We start from the raw sequence: 21,725 nt of genomic DNA on the forward strand, positions 1-21,725 counted from the left end.
GTAAAACTACCATTCCTAGATGACTAAACGTAGTACTCCCTTCGTTCCTAAATATAAGTCTTTTTAGAGATTCAAATGTACTACAACATACAAATGTATGTAGACATATTTTAAAGTGTAGATTCACCCATTTTACTTTGTATGTAGTCACTTGTTGGAATATCAAAAAAGACTTATATTTGAGAACGGAGGGAGTAGCAGTACTTCATACAATCCGGAAATTACTTGTCGCTCAAATGGATGTATTTAGTGCTAGATACATCCATTTGAGCGACAAGTGATTCCGGATGGAGGGAGTATGATTTAGGAATAGACACGATCTTTATGGTGTGAATCCATCTTGAACACGACTCCCAGCTCGCGGAACCTTTCCTCGCAGGTGTCGGTGCCCAATATCACGCCTGTGAGGTTCGTCTTCGCCTCCTGCAAATTACCTGACTTGATGCCCTCTGCCGCGGCTTCCATCCATTTCAGCGTCGCCGTGTAGTGCATACGGCAATCGAAGAGGCGCCCGCTGACCTTCTTGTCCATCATCGAGGCCTTGAGGGCATCGATGCGCTTGCGCGTGTTCGCGGCCTCTCCTCGGGTGATCTTCGTAGCGATGACGACGAGGCCGCGCTTGTCCGCGGTGGCGCTGGCGTTGTCGGCCTGGAAGAACTTGATGCAGTAGTCGTACCCGATGTCCTTCTTGCTTGCGCCGACGGACTTGCAGGTGTCGTCTAGAGTGGAAGCCTCGGAGGAGACGAGGAAGGAGGACGAGGAGACAGGAGAGAGCTTGCCAATGCCTCGTGGTTCTTGGCACGATTGCCTTATATCTGTTGCTTGATAACAAATCATATGTACTCCATCTATCCATATATATAGGGTGTAATATATTTTTGTGAACAAACCGATGAAAAAGGTAGGTATAAAAAATAGAGGTAAATACATCAGAAGTCATAGAACTTGCATGTGACGGTCAGTTTGGTGCATAAACTTGTAAAATACGTATTTCTAGTCATCTAACTTGTCGCCTCGTTCATATACGGTGCTTCCCATTATACCCAGTCATATCCATACGCGCGCCAACATGGCAGGACCACTGTCAGTGGCTGAGGCCGGTTTTTTGTCAGAAAGGACCCTTACATTCTATTAATTTATGCAGAAAATCCTCAAATAAAATGAAAAAGTAATGAAGAACGGGATGGGATTTGAACCAATGACCTGCTGCCCTTCGCCTCGCATAGAAAACCATTAGACCAACTAACGTTTGATGTGTCAAATGTATGGTTAGTGCTATTTATTGAACACGTACCGCACTAATTAAATAGAGATAAGAGTGCTATGTATTATATAGTTTGAAATTTATGTATCCCAGTGCTGGCAAACTATGTATAATTTTCTTTCTGCACAGACAATATTTTTTGCACATAGTACCTAACTTTAAATATATATTCCTGAAAAAAATAGTGCGGGATGAATGAGCGTAAATTATTTTGGACAAACCAACAAAATTTTGTTCCAAATTTCAATAATTTTAAATTTTAAAATCTAGATCAAAAGGAAATACAATATAGAATGAATGTATGTAAATTCTTTTGGACAAATCAACAAAACTTTTGTTTGAATATGAATAATTTAATTTTTTTATATTTATATAAAAGGAAATATAGTGCGGAATGAATGTATGTATGTTTTTCAGACAAATCAACTCAACTTTTGTTTGAATTCGAATACATGTAAACTGAAAAATCCAGGTAAAAGAAAATATAGTTCAAAATGAATGTATGTAAATTCTTATGGACAAATCAAATAATTTTTGTTCGATTTCGAATAATTAAATATTTAAAATCTAGATAAAAGGAAATATAATGTAAAATGAATGTACGTAAATTTTTGGGACAAATCAACTATTTTTTTCAATTAGAATATTTCTAATTTTAAAATCTAGATAAAAGAAAATATAGTGCAGCATGAATGTACATAAATTTCTTTGGACAAATCAACATCATTTTTTTAGTTTGAATAATTTAAAATTTGAAAATTTAGATATACGAAAATATAGGTCAAAATGAATGTACATAGTTTTTTAGGACAAATGAACGAAATTTTTGTTTGAATGTGAATTATGTACATAAAAGAAAATATACTCCAGAATGAATGCATATAGGTTTCTTTTGGACTGCGCCTTCAAGCTCGAAGCGGGGATTACCTTGTCTCTGTTTTGATTTTACTTTAATTTGCATGGTCTAGTTATATAAAGATAATTTTTTTCCATTAAACGCAAAGGTGCAGTTGGTCTGGTGGCTTCTATGCGGGGCGAATCATGGTCGTGCAACAATTTTTTTTTACTTTTATTTGAGAATTTTCTGCATATAAATAAATAAAATGCAAGGGTGCTATCTGAGAAAAAAAACAGTGCGTGCGGATTACCACCACCTCAGCCACTGACTGTAGGCCCCATCACGTTGGCACCCGTAATGATACAGCCGGATACGGTAGAAAGCATCGTATATGAACAAGAAGACAAGTTAGATGACTAGAAACACGTATTTTACAAGTTTACGCACTAAATTGACCGTCGTGTGCAAGTTCTGTGACTTGTGGTGTATTTACCTCTAAAAAATATACAGTATTAAGGTTTTTTCTAGTTGGACAGTCGAACCTCCGGACCTGCCTTATGTCTGTGCTGGCAGATGATGTAATCCCTTCGGTTAATTAATAAAGCTAACCATGATGGCCTTCTCTAAAAAAATTTTTACTCCCCGATCCATATTAATTGTTGCCGATTTAGTCTAAAGTTGTAATTAATCACCGAGAATTAATATGGACCATTACTCTCTCCGACCCATGTTAATTGTTGCTCATTAATTATAATATTGAACTAAATCACCGAGAATTAATATGGATCGTAGGAAGTAATTATATTCCTTTTTGGACTCAATTTATTCCTAACAAAACTTGGGCGTGTTTATGCCAAAAATATTGGGACGTCCAACTCAAAAAGAAAAATTGGGAGGGACGGGTGATGCAGCATTTCCTATTTGTCGCATTCCGAATGTCGAGCGAGCAACGGAAACAGGCCGGTCCGTTTAGCTATATACTGGTTCCCCGGTTTCGGGACTCTTATGGAAGGTTCTGGTCTAGTTTTTATTAGTTATTTATTTATTTTTCTGTTGTTTTTCCATTTTTTCTTCAGTTTCCTTTTCTTTTCCCTTTTCTTTTTTCTACCTCAAATGTTTCCATTATAAGAAATTTTCAAAATTTGTTTGGAATTTCAAAAATCTTCGTGTTCTCAAATGTTGATTGGAATGTTGAAAAACGTTATACATTTTAAAATGTGTTTGCAAATTTCAAAATGTATGTGTTTCAAAAAAGTTTGGGAAATAAAAATATGATTGTGTTTTCCAGAAAATGTTCCCATTCTCCCAAAAAATTGAAATTTGGAAAAAAATAGCCTGGTTTAAATTTTTTTAAGAAAAAGTTCAACTTCTTAAAATATGTCACCTTTTGAAATATGATCAAGTTTTCAAACAATGTCATAAATTTCAAATGTTGTTTGTATTTTAAATAAATATTCAAAATTTTGAAAAAAAATCAAGTTCTCAAAAAATTTCAGTTTTTTCAAAATATGTTTGGGTTTTATTATTTTTTTAAATGTTTGTATTTTAGAAAAGTGATCATTTTTCCATAAAAATCTTCAAAGATTTTAATATATATTTTTCCATGTTATCGGAAAACCGGATGAAAAAAAGAGAAAAACCCAAGTGCTACAGTAGATGAGCCATTACAATGTCATCTTTTCGCTGCTATTCCCGCTCACAGCGCCAGTGGACCGGCCTAGTCGGGGTTGCCAGGTGTATTTCGGTGAGTTTTTGCCCCAACAAGCGAGGACCCTGTCTTCTCGAGTCCCAACGAAATGAAGAGTCCAACATCTAATGGGCCATGACCATCATGATGTCATTGCCACCGCCGCTTGTAGCGGCGCCATACTAGCACCCACCCTCAACTGCCCAAGACTTCCTGTCGCCGGCCTACCTCTGCCCAGGGTGCCTCGCTCCACCATCCATTGCACAATGTTTTCTTGTATGCATTGTCGCAGTTGTTATGAAGTAATTTTTTTTTTCATGCAAGTCTTTTTTGGCAGTTACATAATTTGAGGATGCTGGAATTTTTTGTTATAAATGTCAAAGTTTTCTATTGTTGTAAAAACAAATTGGCACAGGGTTTGGTTAAATCCTGGCTCCGTCACTTGCAAGCGGAGGCATAGAGGAGTTCCCGGGTGTTGTGTCGGTGCAGCTCGGCCGGGAGCACATTATTCCCCAGTCAGATAGTACTTCTCGAGCTTATCAATGCTTAGGAGATGGGCCAAGTAAATGATAGACATGGTTATATGCCCAACGACTCTCTCTAGAAAAAGTTGAGAGCCATAATGATGCGGCTGTTCTAATCCCGAGCTCACGAGTAAATGATAGACATTGTTATATGCCCAACGATTCTCCCTAGAGAAAGTTGAGAGCCATAATGATGCGGCTGTTCTAATCCCAAGCTTACGCGAGCTCGGGTGAACAGTAAAAATAAAAAAACATGGGGATTTTTAAAAAGAAATTCTAATTTTTTGTGTGTGAAACGTTGACCAAATATTTGTTTGCTTGCAAAATTTGTCAAAATCATGAAAAAATTTAATGCTCCAAAATGTTATTTTCAAATGCATTTTGGAGCATTGATTCTGTTTCCTTTGCCACATTTTCCACGAATGTCATTTCATGATAAAATTTTGCAAGCTATGAAAACATTTGTCAATGTTGCACACACAAAAAATGATTTTTTTACTTTTTATTTTATTGTTACCCGAGCTCACATGAGCTCGGCCATAGAAAAACACTTTCGAAGAGGCATACATATGATTTGTTCCTAAATTCTATATACTTGAATACTTGATCCTCACTACTACTAGTTTTGTCAATATGCAACTATACCAATTCAACATGTCATTGTACATGAGAAAATACTGAATAGATATTCTACAAATATACAATAATCAACTACAAAAGATTATATTTATTTAATTTTAATTCTCGTATTATTAGTCCACTAGCAAATCTCATTAATATAACGGTGTCCAATTGCCACATCAACGCGCATGGTATCATCTCGAGTGGTTGCTATTCGCTACCTAATTTTAAGCATGCAACAATGCCACATCAAAAGGTTATATATGTTAATCATAAGTTGCATTTTTTTGCATTAATTAACCATGCGCTCTGGACATGTATCAGGACGGCCCATCACAGGTTGGTTCGCATGTACTTAATTATCTTGTAAACATCTTTTGCGTACAAAATTAGTCGGCGTGCGGATGTCCAAAGTAATCACGAACATGAATGCTTGACATCCATTTAGTCAATTGCCACGATCATATGTAAATTGTGTTACATGGGCTTAGTGTCTGATTGCTATTTCCGCTCACCACAGAATCAATTCTTACAAAACAGCCAAAGGTAGTTGCAAAGTTCATTGATCTGAAACCGTGGGTTCCAAGAGTTTATTGCTCTATCCAAATGATTGTGGGTTCGCTGCTAGAACTATTAGCCTGATTCACATCCTGGGTGGCTAGCTAGCTAGCTACAACGTGCTCGCTATAGCGAGCGCGATGGAGCACCCCTTCGTGAACTCGTAGTCCTCGTCGGCCAGCGGCGACCTGACGCCCAGCTCCCGGAACCCTTCCTCGCACGCGTCGGGGTTCTCCAACGCGGCGTTGAGGTTCGCCTCCCCGTCCTGCAAATGACCCGACTTGATGGCCTTCGCCGCCGCGTTGAGCAGGTGCAGTGTGCTCGTGTACAGCGCGTGACAGTGGGAGAGGCGCCTGGCGATCTTCCTGTCCGTCTCCGAGGCCTTGAGAGCGTTGATGCGGTTGCGGGTGTTCGCCGCCTCTGCTCGGACGATCTTCGCGGCGATGACGACGAGGCCGCGCTTGTCCGCGGTGGCGCTGGCACTGAAGACCCGGAAGAACCTGATGCAGTAGTCATAGCTGATGTCCTCGTTGCTTGCGCCCAAGGACTTGCACGCGTCGTCTAGGGTGGAAGAGCTCGACGAGACGAGGAGGGAGAGGAGGACGAGGCAGGGGAGAGCCTGGCAAGCCCCCATGGTGTAAGGACGCACGATTGCCTTGACTTGATGAGTAATATATCTGATGTTTATGATGCTGATAACAAATCATATGCAGATGGTGCTCATATATCTGTCAGTGTAAATAAATACAGAAATATACTTGATGAGTGTATCAATATCAATCTTGGGCAGCAACTTCGGACAAACCCATAAAAAATGTACTCCCTCCTTTCCGGTTTATAAGGCTCAATTCAAAAATCTCACCAACCAAGATAGATGATGAGTGGTGAAATATTTTTTGTAGTTTGCAAAAGCACCCAATTAATGCTCTTGTTTTCCTCAAAAAATTATGTTTACGAATGCACTAATTGCACATTGGTCAGTTTTCTCTTGATACTTGCATGCAATGATTTAATGCACCTTGAAGTCTGAACATGTGATGGGGAACAATCAAATTGAGCCTTATAAAATAGAAAAACTAAAATTTTAAAATAAGCCCTATAAACCAAAAAGGAGGGACTACTAATGATAATTAAATGAATATTGAGTTTTTGACAGTAATAAATAAACAAATTAAATCAATTTATTCCTAATGGATCTGGTGATTGCTTGCGGTGCACGGGACTCGAGCACAAAATTATCCACTGGGCTGGTACTTCTTGAAATCGCGTGGACAATGTCATTGGGTTGGTTCTATGCCCCACGTGCCAGAGAGAGAGAAAAAAGAACTCGGTTAAACAAAAATGAGAAGTGCACTTAATGGGCTCATGCCGATCATGCCCAAAAGAAAAATAAAAATAAAAATCATGTGGACGATCAATGTTGATGTAGCTTTTCTTTTAATTATTTAAATTACTTACCACATGTAGCTGATACCGTGATTAACGTCAAATGCTTGCTTCGACCTGTGGCGCACTTGGTAGCAGTAGCATGCAGACGCATGGCCATATGCTGCATCCAAAAGAAGTCAACATGAGAAAACACCATATATATATTAAAGGAGGAAATCATTCCTCTAAGGTCTAGGGTTCCTCTGCCTTCTACCGACGCCGTCGCCGGTCCGCCTCGTCTCCGCTGGCCTTAGGGCTATGGTGATGCGGTGGATCTCGGGCCTTGCTGGCCAGAGGACTCTCTTTTTAGATGTTCCAATGAATTCTGTTAGGGTTTGTGTCCTGTTGAGGAAGACGGGACGGTGGCCGCTCCCTGAAGATGGAATAAAGTTTTTGCCTAGCCCCTGTCCCGATGGTGTGTCTAGCATTGTAGGTGGGCGTGTGGAGGTGTGTCTCCGGTGGATCCGTCCTTAGTGAATTTGCTCGGATCAGATCGTAGTTTGTCTGCGCTGCTCTTCATCGGCGACGGTTGCTAATCTGCTGTGCTGATCCGATGGGGCCTTAGCACGACGACCTTTCAACCGTCTACTATAATAAGTTTTACCCGGCCCCAGCAAGAGAGGAGCGATGACGGCGGCCCGCCTTCGGCCCACTTCAGTGATAATAGTCGTCGCTAGGTGGTCTACGAATCTAGATGTGATTTTTATTATTTTGGTGTTCGTTGTACTATCATAATTGAAGATAAATAGATCAAAAGTTTTCAAAAAAATAATAATCATGAAAATGGCAAGAGGATACTCGACACTAGCTGGAGAAAGAGAATGATCGCTCCATGCTTGATTCATGTTGAGTCAAATATCTAGTCCGACCTCAATCCCCGGGCGCTAGCTCCCGCTGAAACGCACGCTGACACGTGTTAGTGCAGGAGTGCACCCTCTCCATAGCTATGGTGATAAACTCCCAATAAAGAGTATTTTGATGTTAAAAAAATATGGAGGATGCCTTTTCCCCCTTGTTGCTCCCTATGTATGTGCATGTTAAGAATTCTTTTGTGCGTACAAGTGTTTCATGCCGACCAGGTAAGTAAAAGTTGGTACGTGAAAAATGCATCCTTTTTTCAGGTTTAGCTATGTTTTTCTCTATAAAATTGGCATTTGTGTATTAATCTACCAAGGCGTAGAATACCATAATCATTTTTTTGCAGTGAATAGAATACATAATCATGTGGAGATTGTACTTTGTAATTCTACATATAATCAATAAAAAAAGATTATCTATGTGTGATTGTCTATTTTATTTTGTTTTTAACGCAAAAATTCTCAGCACAATAATGATTTTATCAATTTCTTTTGTGTGAGATTAAAACAAGTTACGATGAAAGCAAACTCTCTAGTACGACGCAAACTTCTGCGGCACTCACTTAACTATTATTGCTGGATTGAGAGAAGAAGACACCATTGCTATTTCAAATCAGCACAAAATTAAAACAAATCCACGGGAAAATAAAATCTGCGCCAATACATCTTGCATAGTGCAGTGATCACATTGTGGCTTAGAAATTCGATAGATTTGCTCATCCAAATGACCCCAGACTTCTGCACCAGTTACCCCAGTTCATATCCTTGACGGCTAGTTAATACCACGTTACAGCCTTAGGGCATCTTCAATGGTTGTAAAATAGTTGTTAATAGACTTTGCACATAGGATTTTTGATGATGTGTCATATAATAAACGAGAAAAGAGAGGAAGGTTGTATGTGCATGAACCAACACCCCTTGCACAAGCTTCAATGTAGAATGAGAGAGCATCTTATTTATTATCTCACATCCTATTAGGCAAACTAGATACAATCCATTGAAGTTGTTGTATGTTAAGGTATTGGTTGATGACATGACACATTTTACCAACAAGCTAACATACAAACCGTTGGAGATGTCCTTAATGAATACACACTCGTTAAAGAACACGTTGTCCTCATCGGCCAACGGAGAATTCACACCGGTCTTGCGGAACTGTTCCTCGCAGTTATAGGAGATGTCTAGGTTTTTGTCGAGGCTCGTCAACGCGTCCTGCAACTTGTCAGACGGAATGTCCCTGGCAGCCTCGTCAATCCGGCCCACGGCGCTTGAGTACTTCTGGTCGCACGTGGCAAGGGAGGTTTGGATCTTTTTATCCTTGCTCCCCGCCTTGGGGGCGGCGATGCGCTTGCGGGTGTTCACGGCGGTCGCACAGGAGATCCCCATGGCGATGAAGATGAGGCCGTGCTTGTCTGCGGTGGCGCTGTCCTTGCTGGCTGGAAGAATTTAATGCAGTAATACCATTGCGGTAGAACCTGCATGTCTCTTCTAAAACGGAAGCGCCGGATAAGGTGAAGATCAGGAGGAGGACAAGGTGCGAGAGAGCTTGTGACAGCCTCATAGTTTTGCTACCACGATTTTCTTGGGTTTATGAGATGTGTCGGGTATCAATGTTGACCTAGGAATACCCTATCAAATTGTATGGTTGGATGGTATATATAGAAGACATTGTCATCCGAATAATTACCACAGGAAATATATAATTCAATGCCAAAAAGATCTTGGCAAACCAATTGAATTTACATTTATTGGTTACTCATATATGAATAAATATTTGGATTCTAATAATAACCACGGGAATTATATCAATCAATGCCGAAAACATCTGGGCAAACCAATTGAATTAACATTTCTTGTTTGCCCATATATGAATAAATATTTGAGATTCTAATAATAACCATGGTAATTATATCAATCAATGTCGAAAAGAACTTAGCAAACCAATTGAATTAACATTTATTGGTTGCTCATATATGAATAAACCAATTGAATATTAATTTTACGACAGTAACAAATAAACAAAACCAATCTATAACAGTGTTGGGGATTGTGGGTGGTGCAGACTGGACTTTTTTTAGGCAATGCAGATAGGAAACTGGAGGCCGGGAGCTCCTATAGGGTGCATTAAGCACCATCTAACCTTCTTGACGCCCATGCACCCTCGCTTATGGGCACGCCCAATAGGAAGACAAGCGCTGGACTGGTTTTCTGGTTCGCTCGATCACGTTAACAGGTCGCGGTTGACAAGTTGACCGGTAAACTATTATCTTATAAAAAAATAAAAAATAGCAAGTTTTTTTTAAAAAATACATGCATTTTAAAAATGTTGGAGTTTGAAAAACAGTTCACAATTTTCTCAAAAGTTCATTAATTTGACAAAAAATCATTGATTTTAAAAAAGTTCGACAATTTGTAAAACAGCTCACAAATTAGAAAAAAGTTCATCGGTTTTGAAAAAACAAATCATCGAATTTGAAAATTTTCATTAAATATGACAAAAGTTCAACGCATTTGAAAAAATGTTCATAGAATTTTAAAAATAAGTTCATCAAGTGTGAAAAAGTTTCATCAAATTTGAAAAAATAATCATAGAATTTGAAAGAAGTTCATCGAATTTTTAGAAAGCTCAGTGATTTGAGAATAAAATCAAAGAATTAAAAAAAATCATCATTGATTTAAAAAATTCATCAAATTTGAAAATTATCGTGCATTTTAAAATGAAAAAAGTAAAGAAAATAAAAAGGGAAAAAGAAAAGAAACAGAAACAGAAATGGAAGAAAAAACAAATAAGAAATCCCTGCTTTTTGTACTGTCATATTTAAGGAAGAAAAAGAAAGTAACATTGTCATAGCACGAAAGGTGGCTAGTATGTTACCTCATTTTGTGCAAATAGGCCGCCCAAGCGCGACGCGGGGTGTGTGTGCCCGTTTGAGTAAACTGAAGAAACGGGCGCCTTAAGGGAACTCCTAATCGGCGCCGGTTGTAGTTTCTGGGGCCCACGTGGCTCCTGGTGGGCCGACCCATACAAGGCAAAAAGCCTATCGCTTGCCAGCTCACACGTACGTATGCTCGTTCTCCTTCTCCAAAAAAAAGTATGCTCCTTCTCCACTTCAATCAAAACAAAAATGTATGCTTTGTTCAACAGTTGACCAATCAAACGTTGACCTTCGAAAAAGACGCAAAAAATCAGAAAAATCACAGAAAATCGAAAAAGGTTTTGAATTCAAAAATATTAACAATTGTTAAAAAAATACATCCAAATAGAGGTTCTTGAATTGTAAAAGCGTTCATCGAAATCTAAAAAATATGTTCCTAAAATTTTAAAAAGTCCATCGATTTAAAAAAAGGTTGACAAAATCGCAAACAGAGTTCGCAAAATTGAAAAGAGTTCATCAATTTGTAAACCAGTTCACAAATTTGAAAAAACAGTTCATCGATTTCTAAAAAAACTTCACAAAGTTGAGAAAAATCATATATTTTGAAGAAACAGTCATCAATTTTGTAGAAAGGACCATCAAATTTATAAAAACTGCATCCGTTTTCAAAAAAAGTTCATGAGTTGAAAATAACTTCATTGTTTCTGTAAAACACTTCATCAAAATTAAAGAAGTTCATCAGTTTTGAAAAGGAGTTCATCAATTAGAAACAAAAGTTTATTTGAACTGAAAAAGTTTGTCGGTTTTAAAAAAATCATCGAATTTGAAAAACAGTTTGTTGAATTTGAAAAAAAGTTCAAAGATTTTAACACATAGTTCATATAATTTTTTTAAAAAATTGATTTTAAAAATAACGTTCAACGAATTTGAAAATTTTCATAGAATTTAAAAAAAATCACCAAATGTTTTAAAAAAATCACGGACTTTTAGAAAGAAATTTCTGATTATGAAAAAAGTTCATTGATTCGGAAAAAATGTTGGTCGAATTTGAAAAATATATCATCAAATTCGAAAAATAGTTAGTCCATGTGAAGAAAAAGTTTGTTGAATTTAAAAAGTTTGTATATTTTATAATAAGATAAAGAAAATTCAAGCACCTAGCTAGAAGGAACTTCAAGCACCTGTTTGCAAAGCGGGGGCTTGCACTGAGCCGCCAAATAGGATCCACCGCCTTAAGGGGCGCCCCTACACCTCGCCTTTAGCGAGTGTAACTTCCAACTCGCTGAATGCGGCGAGCAATATGGCCGCCCAACGCGCGGGCGAGGTCATGGCTTGTTTTTATTTTATTTTTTTTTACTTTTTACTTTATTTTTCACTTTTGTATACTTTATTTTCATATACTTTATTAGAAAAACACTCTATAAAAACATTTGGAACATGTTGGACAAGTATTCGAAAAATGTTGAACAAGTATCCAAATGTTTTTAATCAGACATTCGATTATTGTTGAATAAAGTATTTGAAAATTGTTAAAGAAGTATTTCAAATATGTAAATCAAGCATTCAAAAAATGTTGAATAAGTATTTTCAAAATTTTAATGAAGGATTCGGGAAATGTTGAAAGTATTTGAAAAATGTTGAACAAGAGTTTAAAAAGAGTTATTAAGCATTCAGAAATTGTTGAACAAGAATTTGAAAAATATTAATCAAGCAGTTGGAAAATGTTGAACATGTATAGGAAAATTGTTTATAATTATGTTTAACAAATTTATGAGTTGTTTTGGTAATGTAAAAAAATATTAATCAAGAATTTTAAAAATAATGTTGAACAAGTATTTAAAAAATGTTAAACAAGCATTTTGGAAATGTCCACCATATATTAAAATAATGATGAATTTTTTTATCATAAATATAAAAATGAAAATGAATAAAAAACAGAGAAGAAAAAAGAAATGAAACAGGAAAAGAAGAGGAAAAACTGAGAGAACCGGCTCTAGTTACCTTAAGAAGGACGCCCCGTAGTATTAACCACGGACGGTGGCCGGAGTGGTTTGCAGCGTCATGCATCTTTCTTGAGGTATGGGGATCAGTGCATCTTTTTCTTCTTTTATTTTAAGAAAAGTGTGGGCATGGGCCGGCCCAGTTGCTTGCGCGAGTGGTGATTTTTTTCAACAAGAGCAGCTTATGTGTCACTTGATGCGAGACATAGCTTTCGCGCCCCTTAATGGCCGTTTAGGATTTGCCCTAGAGTCATGGAGGACACAGCTCTGGACTGAGCTGGTACTTCTCAACATCAGGTGGCAAATGCATAGGAGGAACGGGGACAACCCAAGTAAGTTATTTGTAGGCAAATAACCCAAGTAAGTGGTTCTATGCCGGTATGCCCACTCTCCTAGCAAAATAAAATGAGAATTGCATTTAGTGGGTTCATGCCGATCAGCCCCAAATTTAACACAAAAAAAGACGGAATGCCTATTCCCTGTCATGGATGCCTAGGTGAAGAAAAGAAAATCCCACACAACCATGGGCCCGATGAGTTCTATGCTTTGCTGTTCTTTCATCCGCTCTGTTTTTATTTATTTTTAATTTTGTTTATATTTGAAATGCTCCAAATACATATATTTTTTAGACTAATTTACTTGAACTTTAGAAGTGCCCATCACACACTTAAAAATGCCTATCATTGTAGAAAATTGTTTGAGCAATTTTTAAAAATATGTTTGTACCATTCAATAAATATATTAGTGACATATAGAAAATGTGCATGCCTTTCAAAAAAATTTGTGACATTTAGAAAAAGGTTAATAAAATGTAAAAAATAATGATCATGTAATTTTACAAAAAGTATTTCATACATTTCAAAAAAGTATTTGTGACATTTGAAAAAGTACTTTGCATTGTTCAAATAATATAGTAGCGACATTTGAAAAAGTGTTTGTACAATGCCAAAAAGTATCCTTGTAATTTTATTAAAAATATTTTCTACCATTCAAAAAAATCTTGGGCAGCAAATTCAGACAGACCAAATTGAAAAAGACACTAATAATAATTAAAATAAATACTTCTCGACAGTATCAACAGGAATAAATACAAAATTAAATCAATTTATTCCTAACGGATCTGGGGATTGCGGGCGGTGCAGACAGGACAAGAGCACAAAATTATCCAATAGACTAGTACTTCTTGAAATCACGTGGGCAATGCCATTGGTTTGGTTCGATGCCGAACGCGCCTCTTGCTAGCAAAAAAAGAAAGAAAGAGAACTTAGTTTAAAAATTGAGAACTGCACTTAGCAGGCTCATGCTGATCATGCCCAAAAGAAAAATAAAAACAAAAAAACAAATACCTATTTTCTGTCAAGGATGTGTTGATAACCCATTCTGTTAGAGATGGCATCCTGCGTGTTGTTACGAGATTGGTTGCAATATATTTCAATGGTAGTTGTTTTTGCGGGAAAAATTTCAATGGTATTTGATTGTATTCCTGCCAAAAAAAAAGAGATTTAGTTGTATGGAACATGAATTTTTATATTAATAATATGATAACTAACTACTATAATTTTAAAAAAGAATTATTGAATATAACTAACATAACAGAATGGAAATAGGCAAAATCTTTTCCAATGAATGGTTGATTCGTCGGGCGTGGACGGCCTATATCGATGTAGCTAATAGCGTGATGCACGTCAAATGTTGTCTTTGACCCGTGGCGCAGTTGGTAGCAGAGGCATAGCCAAAATGTTGCATCCACGCATTATACATTTAACTAGTAAAATGCTCGTGCGTTGTCACAAGCTTTTAAAAAATTAGGATGCTACTCACGGAGCTAAAATTATCAAGAACGATGCATGTCTTAGCTATCTCACATCTTTTTAACAATCAACTAATACACATCATATTGCCAAACACAATAATATGTTATTGACAACTCAAAAAAATGTTATTGAAACCAACCAGTAGTTGAATGAAAAACTATGCAAACCAGCCGACCGGCTGAAGCTCGCGCCCGATAGTGCCACTCTCGCTCCATGTTGGCCCACACACCACCGATGATCCCTTTCTTTTTTACCAACCTAACCCCCTATACTAAGGGTGTGAGCCACTCATTCTTATCCCCACGATGATGAATTTTTCTTCCTTCTTCCATCTCCTTTTCCTTGTTTGTCTGAGTGTTGTCGCCTCCACCTCCATGTCATGTTGCCGTCTCTTCATCTCTGACCCCGCCCTCCATGGTCTCTCCCTTCCCCTAGCCCCACGTCGGCAAGTTGGTTGTCGCTTCCTCCTGACCGTGAACAAACCACTCTCCCTTCCTCTGACTCCATGACATCATCCGCCATGACCCATGATAAGCGAGCTGTGATCGATGACACCGTGAGTTGCAACTGGCACCATGGAAAATAGGCACGAGAGGTGCTGGAACGTGCAAGCTGGATTGCTGGAATCGACGAAGGTTTTGCTGGAACCAGTGAGCTGGTTCGCTGAAACAAGTGTTTTGGGATGCTACATCCATGGTGGCGAGCAGTCATGGGGAGGTGCTGTAACTGGCCATTTTTTCTTGGAGCGGTAGCTGGATTTGCTGGAATAAGTGACTCGGATGGTGCATCTACGGTTGCGAGCAATCGCGCGGAGGTGCTGGCACTGGCAGAAGTTTTTGTTGGAACCAACAATTGGGTTTGCTAGAACCACTTACTCAGATGCTGCATCCATGGCGGTGAGCAGTCGTGGAGGTGATGAATGAAGGAAATATGCCGTAGAGGCAATAATAAAGTTATTATTATTTCCTTATTTCATGATAAATGTTTATTATTCATGCTAGAATTGTATTAACCGGAACCATAATACATGTGTGAATACATAAACAAACAGAGTGTCACTAGTATGCCTCTACTTGACTAGCTCGTTGATCAAAGATGGTTAAGTTTCCTAACCATAGACATGAGTTGTCATTTGATTAACGGGATCACATCATTAGGAGAATGATATGATTGACTTGACCCATTCCGTTAGCTTAGCACTTGATCATTTAGTTAGTTGCTATTGCTTTCTTCATGACTTATACATGTTCCTATGACTATGAGATTATGCAACTCCCGTTTACCGGAGGAACACTTTGTGTGCCACCAAACGTCACAATGTAACTGGGTGATTATAAAGGTGCTCTATAGGTGTCTCCGAAGGTACTTGTTGGGTTGGCGTATTTCGAGATTAGGATTTGTCACTCTGATTGTCGGAGAGGTATCTCTGGGCCCACTCGGTAATGCACATCACTATAAGCCTTGCAAGCATTGCAACTAATGATTTAGTTGCGGGATGATGTATTACGGAACGAGTAAAGAGACTTGCCGGTAACGAGATTAAACTAGGTATTAAGATACCGACGATTGAATCTCGGGCAAGTAACATACCGATGACAAAGGGAACAACGTATGTTGTTATGCGGTTCGACTGATAAAGATCTTCGTAGAATATGTAGGAACCAATATGGGCATCTAGGTTCCGCTATTGGTTATTGACCAGAGAAGTGTCTCGGTCATGTCTACATAGTTCTCGAACCCGTAGGGTCCGCACGCTTAACGTTCGTTAACGATATAGTATTTATGAGTTATGTATGTTGGTAACCGAATGTTGTTTGGAGTCCCGAATGAGATCACGGACATGACGAGGAGCTCCGGAATGGTCCGGAGGTAAGGATTCATATATTGGATGATATGGTTAGGCCAAGGGGTCAGGCCCATGGGGCTATAAGTTGGTGCAAAAGGAGTTTTGCGGAGGCCAGGGGGCCAACCATGGTGTCTGGCCCTGGGCTAGACGCCAAGGATTGTGGCGTTTGGTCCTGGAGTCCGAGTGGGACTCTTGCCTTTCGGGAAAAACCGACTTTGAGGAGGCTTTTGCTCCAAGTTTCGACCCCAGGGCTCAACATATAAATAGAGGGGCAGGGCTAGCACCAAAGACACATCAAGAAACACCAAGCCGTGCGCCGGCTACCCCATCCCCTCTAGTTTATCCTCCGTCATAGTTTTCGTAGTGCTTAGGCGAAGCCCTGCGGAGATTGTTATTCACCAACACCGTCACCACGCCGTCGTGTTACCGGAACTCATCTACTACTTCGCCCCTCTTGCTGGATCGAGAAGGCGAGGACGTCATTGAGCTGAACGTGTGCTGAACGCGGAGGTGCCGTACGTTCAGTACTTGATCGGGACGGATCATGAAGGTGTACGACTACATCAACCGCGTTGATAAACGCTTCCGCTTACGGTCTACGAGGGTACGTAGACAACACTCTCCCCTCTCATTGCTATGCATCACCATGATCCTGTGTGTGCGTAGGAACTTTTTTTGAAATTACTACGTTCCTCAACAGTGGCATCCGAGCCAGGTTTTATGCGTAGATGTTATATGCACGAGTAGAACACAAGTGAGTTGTGGGTGATACAAGTCATACTGCTTACCAGCATGTCATACTTTGGTTCGGCAGAATTATTGGATGAAGCGGCCCGGACCGACATTACGCGTACGCTTACGCGAGACTGGTTCTACCGACGTGCTTTGCACATAGGTGGCTGGTGGGTGTCAGTTTCTCCAACTTTAGTTGAACCGAGTGTGGCTACGCCCGGTCCTTGAGAAGGTTAAAACAACACTAACTTGACGAACTGTCGTTGTGGTTTTGATGCGTAGGTAAGAACGGTTTTTGCTCAGCCTGTAGCAGCCACGTAAAACTTGCAACAACAAAGTAGAGGACGTCTAACTTGTTTTTGCAGGGCACGTTGTGATGTGATATGGTCAAGACATGATGCTATATTTTATTGTATGAGACGATCATGTTTTGTAACCGAGTTATCGGCAACTGGCAGGAGCCATATGGTTGTCGCTTTATTGTATGCAATACAATCGCCCTGTAATGCTTTACTTTATCACTAAGCGGTAGCGATAGTTGTAGAAGCATAAGTTAGCAAGACGACAATGATGCTACGATGGAGATGAAGGTGTCGCGCCGGTGACGATGGTGATCATGACGGTGCTTTGGAGATGAAGATCACAAGCACAAGATGATTATGGCCATATCATATCACTTATATTGATTGCATGTGATGTTTATCTTTTATGCATCTTATCTTTCTTTGTTTGACGGTAGCATTATAAGATGATCTCTCACTAACTTTCAAGATAAAAGTGTTCTCCCTGAGTATGCACCGTTGCGAAAGTTCTTCGTGCTGACACACCATGTGATGATCGGGTGTGATAGGCTCTACGTTCAAATACAACGGGTGCAAAACAGTTGCACACGCAGAATACTCAGGCTAAACTTGACGAGCCTAGCATATGCAGATATGGCCTCGGAACACTGAGACCGAAAGGTCGAGCGTGAATCATATAGTAGATATGATCAACATAGTGATGTTCACCATTGAAAACTACTCCATCTCATGTGATGATCGGACATGGTTTAGTTGATATGGATCACGTGATCACTTAGATGATTAGAGGGATGTCTATCTAAGTGGGAGTTCTTAAGTAATATGATTAATTGAACTTTAATTTATCATGAACTTAGTCCTGGTAGTATTAGCATATCTATGTTGTAGATCAATAGCTCGCGTTTAGCTCCTCTATTTTATTTTTGATATGTTCCTAGAGAAAAACTAAGTTGAAAGATGTTAGTAGCAATGATGCGGATTGGATCCGTGATCTGAGGATTATCCTCATTGCTGCACAGAAGAATTATGTCCTTGATGCACCGCTAGGTGACAGACCTATTGCAGGAGCATATGTAGACGTTATGAACGTTTGGCTAGCTCAATATGATGACTACTTGATAGTTTAGTGCACCATGCTTAACATCTTAGAATCGGGACTTCAAAGACGTTTTGAACATCATGGATCATATGAGATGTTCCAGGAGTTGAAGTTAATATTTCAAGCAAATACCCGAGTTGAGAGATATGAAGTCTCCAACAAGTTCTATAGCTAAAAGATGGAGGAGAATAGCTCAAGCAGTGAGCATGTGCTCAGATTGTCTGGGTACTACAATCGTTTGAATCAAGTGGGAGTTAATCTTCCAGATAAAATAGTGATTGACATAATTCTCTAGTCACCATCACCAAGTTTTTTTTGACCACGAAGACTGCAGGGCTTACACCCGACAATATTTTATTAAAATAAAGAAGAAACCATACAATGTTTCCTCAAGGAGAGGAAAAGAAACAAGAACACAAAAAAGAAGAAACAAAAGAAGGCTATACAAAGGAGGGGTGAACTAAATCTAATAATTACAAAATTACATAGAAGCAACTCTCCTCAAGGAGGAAGAAAATCAATCCACTTAAGTAAGGATTCTCTATACTTTCGTTTGATTCTGTGAGAAAGTAGAGTGAGGTCATGAATGAAGCCATTTTTCCACATCCTGAAAGATGGCTTGATGTTCCTGAAAGCTCTGTCATTCCTAACCTTCCAAATATTCCACCATGCAGTGAAAACCACCTCCCCAAAGAAAGGTTTGTTGAAGTCCTTTCTAGCATGGCAAGAAATCTCCACCATGTCATCACTGTCTTTCCATATAATTTGCAGGTAATTCCACACGCGTGCACTGAAATTGCACTGGAAAAAGAGGTGGTTTCTGTCCTCCAAAATCCCAGTAGGACAAAGAACACATTCTGGTCCCTCATTAATCCTCCAATGCCTCCTCTGGATCATGTCTTTAGTGTTAACCCTGTCCATTATTACAAGCCAAGAAAACATCTTAATCGACATTGCACAGCAGCTTTTCCATATCCACCCCAGGATGGGGTTATGTTGGGTTTCGTAGTAATTTCAAAAATTTTCCTACGCACACGCAAGATCATGGTGATGCATAGCAACGAGAGGGGGAGAGTGTGATCTACGTACCCTTGTAGATCGACAACGGAAGCATTAACTTAGTTGATGTATTCGTACGTCTCCACGGCCCGACCGATCAAGCACCGAAACTACGGCACCTCCGAGTTCTAGCACACGTTCAGCTCGATGACGATCCCCGGACTCTGATCCAGCAAAGTGTCGGGGAAGAGTTCCGTCAGCACGACGGCGTGGTGACGATCTTGATGTTCTACTGTTGCAGGGCTTCGCCTAAGCACCGCTACAATATTATCGAGGACTATGGTGGAAGGGGGCACCGCACACGGCTAAGAATATGATCACGTGGATCAACTTGTGTGTCAAGGGGTGCCCCCTGCCCCCGTATATAAAGGATCAAGGGGAGGAGGCCGGCCGGCCTCTATGGCGCGCCAAGGAGGAGTCCTCCTCCTAGTAGGAGTAGGACTCCTACTAGGAGGGGGAAAGAAGTGGGGAGGGAGAAGGAAAGGGGGGCGCCGCCCCCCCTCTCCTAGTCCAATTCGGACCAGGGGGAGGAGGCGCGCGGCCCACCTTTGGCTGCCCCTCTCTCTCTCCACTAAGGCCCATATGGCCCATTACTTCTCCCAGGGGGGGAGGGGTTCCGGTAACCCTCCGGCTCTCCGGTTTTCTCCGAAATCACCCGGAACACTTCCGGTGTCCGAATATAGCCGTCCAATATATCAATCTTTATGTCTCGACCATTTCGAGACTCCTCGTCATGTCCGTGATCACATCCGGGACTCCGAACTAGCTTCGGTACATCAAAACTCATAAACTCATAATATAACTGTCATCGAAACCTTAAGCGTGCGGACCCTACGGGTTCGAGAACAATGTAGACATGACCGAGACACGTCTCCGGTCAATAACCAATAGCGGAACCTGGATGCTCATATTGGCTCCTACATATTCTACGAAGATCTTTACCGGTCAGACCGCATAACAACATACGTTGTTCCCTTTGTCATCGGTATGTTACTTGCCCGAGATTCGATCGTCGGTATCTCAATACCTAGTTCAATATCATTACCGGAAAGTCTCTTTACTCGTTCCGTAATACATCATCTCGCAACCAACTCATTAGTTGCAATGCTTGCAAGGCTTATGTGATGTGCATTACCGAGAGGGCCCAGAGATACCTCTCCGACAATCGGAGTGACAAATCCTAATCTCGAAATACGCCAACCCAACATGTACCTTTGGAGACACCTGTAGAGTACCTTTATAATCACCCATTTACGTTGTGACGTTTGGCAGCACACAAAGTGTTCCTTCGGCAAACGGGAGTTGCATAATCTCATAGTCATAGGAACATGTATAAGTCATGAAGAAAGCAATAGCAACATACTAAACGATCGGGTGCTAAGCTAATGGAATGGGTCATGTCAATCAGATCATTCAACTAATGATGTGATCCCGTTAATCAAATGACAACTCTTTGTCCATGGTTAGGAAACATAACCATCTTTGATTAATGAGCTAGTCAAGTAGAGGCATACTAGTGACACTCTGTTTGTCTATGTATTCACACATGTATTATGTTTCCGGTTAATACAATTCTAGCATGAATAATAAACATTTATCATGATATAAGGAAATAAATAATAACTTTATTATTGCCTCTAGGGCATATTTCCTTCAGTCTCCCACTTGCACTAGAGTCAATAATCTAGATTACACAGTAATGATTCTAACACCCATAGAGCCTTGGTGCTGATCATGTTTTGCTCATGGAAGAGGCTTAGTCAACGGGTCTACAACATTCAGATCTATATGTATCTTGCAAATCTCTATGTCTCCCACCTGGACTAGATCCTGGATGGAATTGAAGCGTCTCTTGATGTGCTTGGTTCTCTTGTGAAATCTGGATTCCTTTGCCAAGGCAATTGCACCAGTATTGTCACAAAAGATTTTCATTGGACCCGATGCACTAGGTATGACACCTAGGTCAGATATGAACTCCTTCATCCAGACTCCTTCATTTGCTGCTTCCGAAGCAGCTATGTACTCCGCTTCACATGTAGATCCCGCCACAACGCTTTGTTTAGAACTGCACCAACTGACAGCTCCACCGTTTAATGTAAACACGTATCCGGTTTGCGATTTAGAATCGTCCGGATCAGTGTCAAAGCTTGCATCAACGTAACCTTTTACGATGAGCTCTTTGTCACCTCCATATATGAGAAACATATCCTTAGTCCTTTT

General features: G+C 39.8%; 1 protein-coding gene and 2 pseudogenes across 1 annotated transcript; all 3 read right to left on the minus strand.

Annotated features, from left to right (window-relative positions):
• Positions 1-303: 303 nt before the first annotated feature.
• LOC125537829 lies at positions 304-856 on the minus strand (annotated as a pseudogene).
• A 4,748-nt stretch (positions 857-5,604) lies between these two features.
• On the minus strand, positions 5,605-6,126 carry LOC125534045 (pectinesterase inhibitor 12-like). The gene has a single exon (XM_048697352.1). The coding sequence runs from the start codon at positions 6,124-6,126 to the stop codon at positions 5,605-5,607; it is 522 nt and encodes a 173-aa protein (XP_048553309.1).
• A 2,438-nt stretch (positions 6,127-8,564) lies between these two features.
• LOC125537830 lies at positions 8,565-9,338 on the minus strand (annotated as a pseudogene).
• Positions 9,339-21,725: the final 12,387 nt, after the last annotated feature.

This window comes from Triticum urartu, chromosome 2, assembly GCF_003073215.2.
Source record: "Triticum urartu cultivar G1812 chromosome 2, Tu2.1, whole genome shotgun sequence".
NCBI lineage: Eukaryota > Viridiplantae > Streptophyta > Magnoliopsida > Poales > Poaceae > Triticum > Triticum urartu.

Coding starts and splice junctions, on each gene's coding strand:
- LOC125534045 (XM_048697352.1), bottom strand. CDS start 6,126: ATGGGGGCTTGCCAGGCTCTCCCCTGCCTCGTCCTCCTCTCCCTCCTC.